This window comes from Thermothelomyces thermophilus, chromosome 2 (assembly GCF_000226095.1).
Source record: "Thermothelomyces thermophilus ATCC 42464 chromosome 2, complete sequence".
Classification (NCBI taxonomy): Eukaryota; Fungi; Ascomycota; class Sordariomycetes; order Sordariales; family Chaetomiaceae; genus Thermothelomyces; species Thermothelomyces thermophilus.
The window spans coordinates 3,034-13,377 of NC_016473.1; the positions used below are offsets into that span (position 1 = coordinate 3,034).

At 41.2% G+C, this 10,344-nt stretch overlaps 1 protein-coding gene across 1 annotated transcript; it reads right to left on the reverse strand.

The window, feature by feature from the left end:
• Positions 1-5,883: 5,883 nt before the first annotated feature.
• Positions 5,884-9,799, reverse strand: MYCTH_46877 (uncharacterized protein; the record flags this gene model as incomplete). The annotated part of the gene is made up of 2 exons (XM_003660974.1): positions 5,884-5,996; positions 9,655-9,799. Coding segments are annotated over 2 exons (258 nt in total), but the record flags the coding sequence as incomplete, so codon positions are not given.
• Positions 9,800-10,344: the final 545 nt, after the last annotated feature.

Sequence of the window (10,344 nt, forward strand, 5' to 3'; positions counted from 1 at the left end):
GATTATATATATATATAGATAGTCACTCGTTATAGTAGACTCTAGGAGTTTACTAGTAGTAATAATTACAATCATAGTACTTATACTAAGCATTACTAATTACTATAAGAGACAACTCTAAGTATTATTATAAATCCTTTAGCTTTACCAAATCCCTTAGACAACCTATACGCCTATCCTACTTTACCTACCTCCATCTAGACCCTTTTAGAAGAAATCTAAGTTAGGTTCGTTACGTATTATTACTACTCCCTTTGTTCTATCATGGTTCAAAACAGAGGTAACTTCGACCTCGACATCGATATAGCTACTAACGTCACGGCCAAACAGCTGCTCACTTAGCTTAGTCAACTCTAGCAGCGGATCTAGGAGTTAGACCAGAGAGATAAGGCTGCTTAAGCTTAAATCAAGGAACTCGAGAACCACGAAAAGTACTTGTAGAAGCTAGTTAATGAGGCCTACACTAAAATCGAGACGCTCGAGACTACTAAAGCGAGCTACATCAAGATCGAACTACCTGGTAAATATAGAGGAACTAAGGAAGATCTTGTAGGATTCCTAATAAACCTCTGATCCTACTTCTGGCTTAACGACAATAAGTTTCTAGATAATAAAGCTAAAGTTCTCTATATAGCTACGAGACTAGAGGGTAAGGCACTTAGATAGTTTGAGCCTATATAGAATGACTATCTTATTGAGGAAGACGAAGACGACCGAGACACGTTTATATAGGCAGTCTTCTAATCTTACGACCGTTTCGAAGAAGAGCTTTAGAAGGTTTTTAGCAATAAGGACAAGAAGATTTATATATAAGAAAGACTCGCTAATCTCCGACAGACCAAGTTAGTAGCCTCCTATACTATATAGTTTAGATAGGACATACTTAAGTCTTAGCTTAATGATAAGGTATTAATATAATTATTCTATAATAGCTTAAAGGAAAAGGTTAAGGACAAGCTATATAAGTGTAATCGGCCTAAGACCCTAGACAAATATATTATATAGGCTATTAGAATTAATAATTAACTCTATATATAAGAGCAGCAGAAACGAGGTCAAATAAACAGAACTATAGTTAAGGCTAATAACAAGAAAAAGCGAGTATATATTAGTACCTTATATAGGATATACCCTAGAGCTATAGATATAGATATAGCATAGAAGCAAGACCGGAAGAAGACGACTAAAGACAAGTCCAATGTTACCTACTATAACTATAGAAAGAAAGGGCACTATAAACAAGAATACCAGAGCCTAAAGAAAGAATAGAAACTAACCCCTAGAAAGGAAATTACGACTATTAACGAAACTACTAAGGACGTTATCAAAGTAGCGACTATAAGCTACAAAGACAAGGGCAATAATATAGATAGTCTTAGATACGACAGCGACAGCGAAGACAAACAAGCATCGTACTCCGAACTAGTCACTATAGACCCAGAGACAGGTCTTGCCGAATGGGACATGGCAGGAGAATATGCACCGCCAGTTTCGATTCTCCTAGTCTTGAGGCAGTGGGGTTTTACAGTTATACAGAGGCGGGATAGATCGTAGATAACCGACACCTAAGGAATTGGAAGACCTAGACCTAATGTTCTATTCCTCTAGGAACGAATTAAATAGTATTATAATAAAGTTTTTCGGCTTAATATAGAACTATACGAACAGGATGGACGCTTGATTTGACTTGCCTATTAGAGCGATAGAATGAGGGACGAAATGAGGGAACTCTAATATATTATAGAAACTATCAAAGGAGAACAGCCTATAATATACGATAGGCCTGATAGCTATACTAAGTATCTTAATAGCTAATAACTTAGTAACGACATATAGAACCTAGAATACTAGTTTATACAAGCAAACTATAGAAAAGACAAGCGTACGTGGGAAAGCTACTAGAAGAAATACTCCTATATTAGTACTAGAGTACCTATAGTCTATATATAATGGGAAGGATTTGGGAAAGAATTCTAATACCTCCTAGGTGACACTACGCAACTATACCCTCGACATAAGGCATATACGCAAGTGCCCTAGTTCTAGTGTATAGCACACGAATGCCAATACCACTTCTATGACAAATTCGAAAATAATCACTAGCTAACCTGGCAAGGAAATAAGGACAGAAGTTCACGCCCTATAGAATAGGTCTATAATATAGGAAACAGAGTAGCCGAATTGCTCTAGAAGATTAAAGCCTACAATTTAGAAAGCATTACAATAGTTTTAAAACAAGCCTGGCCTAGGCACTACGGAACCAGACAAGATATATAGGACTCGTGCTAGAGTAACAATTGCCTCTATTACACGGATAAAAAGAAATTACGAATTCGGGAGCTTTAGATGAAGCTATAGCATGTATGACGGAAAGTAGAATAGACCTAATAGTAGGAAGCTACAAGTACTAAATGGCTTATAGAAATAAGTACGATCGATAAAGCCGCTATTAGCCGAACAATTAAAGAGGTTAGTACTAACCTAGGAAATAGGTCAAGGCCCTTCGAGGGGCCTAGAAACTATTAACACCTGTATAGTGGCAAGTGGTAGCATAGTATAGGAAGGACTAGCACAAGAGACCACTATATCGAGACCTCCTAGTAGAAACATAGGAAATCGCTATAATCTTTAGACGACGGCGGCAAGACAAGCGATTATAGATAATAGTATAGTAGAAATAGCACAAAATGCTTATACTAGTAGATAGTAGAGCAGAGATAAATCTGATTTCGCCGACACTTGTAAATTAGCTACGAATACCCTAAAGAATAAAGCAGAAGTATAGTATAGTCAAAGGGCTATTTCCGATATAGTAGGTATATAAGGAGACCGAACCGATCGATATTACTATAGTAAGGAAGACTATAACAGTTATATTTAGTATCATAAACATAGGTAACGATAAAGATATAATATTAGTGTGACGAACCTAACTCAGACTTCTTCTAAAAGGGTCCAGACGGAGGTAGGTGAAGCGGGACAAGCAGGCAGGTCGTCTAAGGGATTCGGTGAAGCCAAGGGGTTCATAACAACACTTAGAGTTGTCTCTCACAGTAATCAGCAATGCTTGGTATAAGTACTGTGATTGTGATTGTTACCACTGGCGAACTCCCAGAGTCCACCATAACGAGTGACTAGCTAGCTATATATACACAATGGTCTGTCCTTCTTCAATAGTTATCACCAGTACTACTTCTCCTTTCACTTCGTGATTCTACGTTGTCGACGGTGATATGTTATTATCACTAGTGAAGACCTTAGTCTTGGCGGTGATAATCTTCTGATTGGTCCGTCGAGTGATTAGCTGTCGGAATGTCCCGTGTCCTAGCTGTAGCCTGCTAGGCCGCCTATGTGCTTATCCGTGACACGATGCCCCTCCTTTAAGGCTTTCGACCCGAAAGCCCTCTTAGGTCGTTTCAAATAGCGCTAATAGCCTTTCGCTTGTAAGTACTACATTCTCCCTGTTTCTATATTGTGGTCGCTATGCTAACAAAATGCTAATAGAGAAACGGAAGTCGTATTCTATACGTTACCATGCTTCCCTTGCTTAGAACATCGCTAAGAACGGTTTTGTTGTTATGCCTTGCTCTTAGTACGCGTCATAAGGCCTCATCTATAAAATGATCGTGTATATAAAGTGTTACGAGGCCTGTGTTTGTCAGGGTCATTCTTGCGATGGCTCTAGCATCCTGCTTTCTTCTTATAAGCTTGTCTCCTTTTTTTTTTTTTTTTTTTTTTTTTTTTACTATGATTCTTGATGTTTGTTCTAGTAGATTGCATTCTTTAGGAGTAGCGTCGTATCAAAGATGCTGAACGTCGTGCCGAACTTGAGCTAGATAAATCCTAACGCCGTCTAGAAGAGGCCTAGTGTAAGTTATCCGAAAAGCTTATACGGCTCCGGCGTCTTCGTTAGCAGAAGGAGTTTTTGGTAGAGAAAGGTGCCGATATAGTAGCGTGTAGTCTGTTAACCTTAGACGAGTTGGAGGAGGTTGAGTGGCAAGAGATGCCTGCTATGCCCTCGTTATAGATTAATAATGCCGTCGATGCTATCGACTAGGGCGCTATCTTTAGTCCTGTCCTGGGTTTTCCTTTAGTCGATCCGGGTTCTACTAGTAGAACTGTTCCAGTTTCTTAGGGCAGTTCAAATTCTTGACTAGTTCCTATAAGTTGTCTTCTAGTCCGAAATCAAGCTATTTGACCAGGTACTATAGTTCCCCGTTAATAATATATGAATCTAGAATTTCTTCGACGTCCTATTCTTCCTCTTTGTCCTCTGCTTCGATGTATATAGCAACCTTGGCGTTCTTTGGTGCTAGTTCGAGAAGTGAAATATGAAAAACATCCGTCTATAGTCGTATAGATAACGGTAACGATAGTCGGTAGTTAGATGTCGAAATTCGTTCTTTGATAACGAAGGGTCTGACCTTCTTGAAGTCTAGCTTCGTGCTTGGTCGTTTGGTTCGTAAGTTCCGTATAATCAAGTAGACTTTGTCTCCCCTCTCTAGGCGAGGTCCTTCGAGCCTATGTTTGTCGTAGTAGTTCTTTATTCTGGTCTTGACAAACTCGAGTTCCTTTTTAAGCTTTTCATGCAGTGTATACATTTGTTCCGCTTTGACTGCTACTCTCGGCACTGTAACCCCTGGTCCTTGCCTAAGGTCTGCTTTATATCCGTAGTTCGCGAAGAACGGTATGACTTTGGTCGTTTCTGTTAGCGTCGTGTTATAAGCGAGTTGTGCTATTAGTAATAGTATGACCTAGTCGTTTTGCTGGTAGTTGATATAAGAGCGGAGGTACTGCTTAATAACTTGGTTTAGTCGCTCCGTTTGTCTATCAGTCTGTAGGTGATATGCCGTTAATAACTTACTGTTAATGCCTAATCGTTATATTAACGCTTGCTAGAATTTCGACGCGAACTTGGTGTCTCTATTGGTGATCTATTCTTGTGGCTAAGCATATACTGATGTAACTTGCCGATAGATTACGTCTGCTAACTATTCTACTGTCTAGGACTCCTTATAGGGAAAGAAGTATGCCCACTTAGTCAGGCGATCTACTATAGTAAGAATACTATCGTAGGTCACTCCTATAGCTATGTCCTTAGATTCCGGCAGCTTTATAATGAAGTCTATTATGACTAAACTCTATAGTTTATTAGCTGTTAGTAGTGGCTAAAGTAGCCTATATAGCTTATGTTATGCCGTTTTGCTCTAATTATAGATATTATAGTTCCGTACAACTTCCTTAACTTATACCGTTAACTATAGAAAGTCGTAGTGTTTCTTAACTTATATGACAGTCTTCGTAACTCCTTTGTGTCCTCCGAGTTTTGACTTATAGAGTTCTCGAATCATTCGTAGCTATTGATCTTTATCATGGATATATACTTTGCCTTGGTATCAGAGTTTCCCATCTTTTTCTTCTACTCCGTTAGGTACCAGTGGTCCGGGTGCTACTTGATACTATATCTCGTTGATCCTTTCTTTTTGAAAGATTGCGTAGCATTCTAGGAACGAGTCGAGTGGATTATCTTCTACGGGTGTCTGCGTCTCGTGATGTAGCGTTCCGTCTGTCCGTTCCTTGAACAACGGTGGTGTCGTTCCCGTTCGTCCTTCCGTGTGATCCGTTCGTCGACTTAAGATGTCCGCTCGTACGTTCTCTTTGCCCTTCTTATAGCGGATCTCAAAGTTGAATTCCGCGAGGAATTCTGCCTATCGTATTTGTCGTCCGTTAAGTTCCTTTATCGTCGTAAAGTATCGTAAATTCTTGTGATCCATATATACTTGTACCGGTTCAATCGTGCCGCTAAGGTATAGTCGCCATTCCTTGAAAGCTTCGACAATCGTAAGTAGTTCCTTATTATAGATCGGATAATTAAGACGTAGTCTATCGAGCTTCTTTGAAAAGAAGGCTATAGGATGTAGCTTTCCTTGTCTGTCTCGTTATCCTAATTGTCTTCTGATGGCGTAGTCTAAAGCGTCCGTTTCTACCTCGAATAGCTTCTTAGGGTCTAGTAGTACTAGTACTAGGTCTTTGGTAATGGCGTTCCGGATCTACGTAAATGCTTACTCGTGTTATTCTTCCCATTAGAATTTAGTATTCTTCTTAGTGAGTTTGTATAAAGGTTATACGATCGCTCTAAAGTTCCTAATGAACATCCGGTAGAAGTTTACAAATCCGATGAAGCTTCGTACTTCCGTGACTGACGTCGGTCGTAGCCAATTCTTGATAGCTTTAACCTTTAAAGGTTCCATCCGGATTTGTCCTAGGGATATCTCGTATTCTAGAAACACCATTTTCCTAACGTAGAATTCGCTCTTTTCCTTGTTAACTAATAGCTTGTACGCGTATAGTGCGTCTAGCACTGCTTTTACGTACTTCTAGTATTCGTCTATCGTCTTGGAGAAGATGAGTATGTCGTCGAGATAATATACCGCAAATTTGTCGAGAAAGGGTCAGATAGCTTGATCAATTAGGGCTTAGAACGTTGCCGGCGCGTTTGTAAGTCCAAATGGCATGACGAGGTACTCATAGTGGCTATAGGGTGTCCTAAAGGCCGTTTTCCACTCGTCGCCTTCTTTAATCCGTATATAGTTATAGGCTAATAGCAAGTTAAGACGCGTAAAATATTAGGCTCCTGCTAACTAATCTCGGAGCCGTGAGATTAGCAGTAACGGGTATCGATTTTTCACAGTCTGTTTGTTAAGTTACCAATAGTCGACGTATAACTATAGCTTTCCGTCTTTCTTAGGTATAAATAGGATTAGGTAGCCTACTAGCGATGTCAACGGGCGGATATATCCTCTTTGAAGGTTCTCCTCCAAATATCGCTTAAGTTCTTCGTTCTATATCTAGCTCGTATAGTAAATCTTAAAGAACTTTAGTCATGCTCCTTCCTTAAGCTTGATCTCGTGATCCTATAGGCCGTATTCTAGTAGTCCTTCCAGATGTTTCGGTTCGAATGCTAGGTATCCTTCGTATTCCTTTAGTGCTTCCCTAGTCTTGTCTCATCTCTCGGTTTTCTAGTAGTATACGAACTTGGTTCCGTCTATAGCGATACTAGCGATTTCTCCTGTCTCGACCTACTACTCTAATTGCAGTGTTCCGCATTCGTTGACGGAGAGAACAGCTATCGGTAATTTAGCTTGTTCCTCCTATCGCGATATCGATATCGTTATGCCGCCTCTTCCAGAGTCTGTAGTGGTCTGCCTGCCACTATCTGTCTCTTGTGGTAGATCCGTAGGATATGCCTTTCCTTAAGCATCGTCTACTCGCGATCCTTGTACGCTCCCCATCTCGCTAGTCAAATACGACTCCGTTCGGGGTTGTAGGTAGCCACTATTCTTCCAGCTAATGTCTAGGTTATAGTCTTCATGCTATAGTAACCCTAATATTATATCTTTGTCATTGCCCATGTCTACGATACTAAATACAACTGCTATAGTCCTTCCTACTATAGTAATATCGATCGGTTCGGTCTCCTTACGTACCTATTACGTCGGAAATGGCCCTTTAACTATACTATGCTTCCGCTTTATTCTCTAGGGTATCCGTAGCTAATTTACAAGTGTCGGCGAAATCAGATTTATCTCTACTCCACTATCTACTAGTACGAGCATTTCGTGCTATTTCCACTATGCTGTTATCTATAATTGCTTGTCTTGCCGCCGTTATCTAAAGATTGCAGCGATTTCCTATGTTTCCGCCGGGAGGTCTCGATATAGTGGTCTCTTACGCTAGTCCCTCCTATACTGCGCTACTACTCACCGCTACGTAGGCGTTAATGGTTTCTAGGCCCCTCGAAGGGCCCTAACCCGTTTCCCAGGTCAGTACTAACCTCTTCGGTTGTTCGGCTAATAGCAGCTTCGTCAATCGTACTTATTTCCGTAAGCTATTAAGTGCTTGCGGTTTCCTACCATTAGGTCTATTCCGCTTTCCGTCGTACGTACTATAGCTTCGTCTAAAGCTCCTGAATTTGTAATTTCTTTTCTTCCGTATGATAGAGGCAATCGTTACTCTAGCACGAGTCCTATATATCTCGTCCGGTTCCGTAGTGCCTAGGCCAGGCTCGTCTTAGAACTATTATAATGCTTTCTAAATTATAGGCTTCGATCTTCCAGAGCAATTCGGCCGCTCTGTTTCCTACATCGTAGACCTATTCCGCAGGGCGTAAGCTTCCGTCCTCATTTCCTTGTCAGGTCGGCCAGTGATTGTTTTCGAATTTGTCGCGGAAGTAGTATCGGCATTCGTATGCTATACACTAGAACCAGGGCACTTACGCATATGCCTCGTATCGAGGGTATAGTCGCGTAGCGTCGCCTAGGAGGTATTAGAATTCTTTCCCAAATCCTTCCCATTATACGTAGACTATAGGTACTCTAGTACTAACATAGGAGTATTTCTTCTAGTAGCTTTCCTACGTACGCTCATCTTTTCCGCGGTTCGCGTGTATAAACTAGTATTCTAGGTTTCGTACGTCGTTACTAAGTTACTAGCCGTCAAGATACTTGGTGTAGCTATCAGGCCCATCGTATATTACAGGCTATTCTCCTTTAATGGTTTCCACGATACGTTAGAGTTCCCTTATCTCGTCCCTCATTCTATCGCTCTACTAGGCAAGTCGAATCAAGCGTCCATCCCGTTCACGTAGTTCTACGTTAAGCCGAAAAACTTTGTTACGATACTATTCGATTCGTTCCTAGAGGAATAGAACATTAGGTCTAGGTCTTTCGATTCCTTAGGTGTCGATTGTCCACGATCTATCCCGCCTCTACGTGACCGTGAAACCCCACTGCCTCAAGGCTAGGAGAATCGAAACTGGCGGTGCATACTCTCCTGCCATGTCCTATTTGGCAAGACCTGTCTCTAGGTCTACAGTGACCAGTTCGGAGTACGGTGCTTGTTCGTCTTTACCGTCGCCGTCGTGTCCGAGACTGTCCGTGTCACTGCCCTTGTCTTTATAGCTTGTAGCCGCTACTTCGATGACGTCCTTAGTAGTTTCGTCGATAGCCGTAACTTCCTTTCTAGGGACTATCTTCTATTCTTTCTTCGGGCTACGACATTCTCGCTTATAGTGCCCTTTCTTTCTGTAATTGTAGTAGGTAACATTAGACTTGTCTTTGGTCGTCTTCTTCTGGTCCTACTTTTGCGCTACGTCTATATCTATAGCTCTAGGATACATCCTATACAAGGTACTAACGTACGCTTGCTTTTTCTTATCGTTAGCCTTAACCATAGTTCTGTTCATTCGACCTCGTTTTTACTACTCTTATATGTAGAGTCGATCATCGATTCTAATAGCCTATATAATGTATTTGTCTAGGGTCTTAGGCCGGTCGTACTTATATAGCTCATCCTTAACCTTTTCCTTTAAGCTATTATAGAATAGTTACATCAACGCCTTGTCGTTAAGCTAAGACTTAAGCATGTCCTATCTAAACTATATGGCGTAGGAGGCTACTAACTTGGTCTATCGGAGATTGGCGAGTCTTTCTTATATATAAATCTTCTCGTCTTTATCGCCGAAAACCTTTCAAAGCTCTTCTTCGAAACGGTCGTAAGATCGGAAGACTGCCTATATAAACACGTCTCGGTCGTCTTCGTCTTCCTTAATAAGATAGTTGTTCTATATAGGCTCGAACCATCTAAGTGCCTTACCCTCCAGTCTTATAGCTACGTAGAGGACTTTGGCTTTGTCGTCCGGAAACTTGTCGTTATTAAGCCGGAAGTAGGATCGGAGGTTTGTCAGGAATCCTACAAGATCCTCCTTAGTTCCTCCGTATTTACTAGGTAGTTCGATCTTAATACGGCTCGCCTTGGCGGTCTCGAGCGCTTCGATTTTGGTATAAGCCTCGTTAACCAACTTCTACGAGTACTTTTCGCGATTCTCGAGTTCCTTGATTCGAGCTTAAGTAGCCTTGTCTCTCTAGTCCAACTCCTAGATCCGCTGCTAGAGTTGACTAAGCTAGGCGAGCAGTTATTCGGCCGTGACGTCGGTAGCCATGTCGGTATCGAGGTCGAAGTCACCTCCGTTCTGAACTATGACAGAACAAAGGGAGTAGTAACAATGTGTGACGAACCTAACTCAGACTTCTTCTGAAAGGGTCCAGACGGAGGTAGGTGAAGCGGGACAAGCAGGCAGGTCGTCTAAGGGATTCGGTGAAGCCAAGGGGTTTATAACAACACTTAGAGTTGTCTCTTACAGTAATCAGCAATACTTGGTATAAGTACTATGATTGTGATTGTTACCACTGGCGAACTCCCAGAGTCCACTATAACGAGTGACTAGCTAGCTATATATATACAATGGTCTATCCTTCTTTAATAGTTATCACTAGTACTACTTCT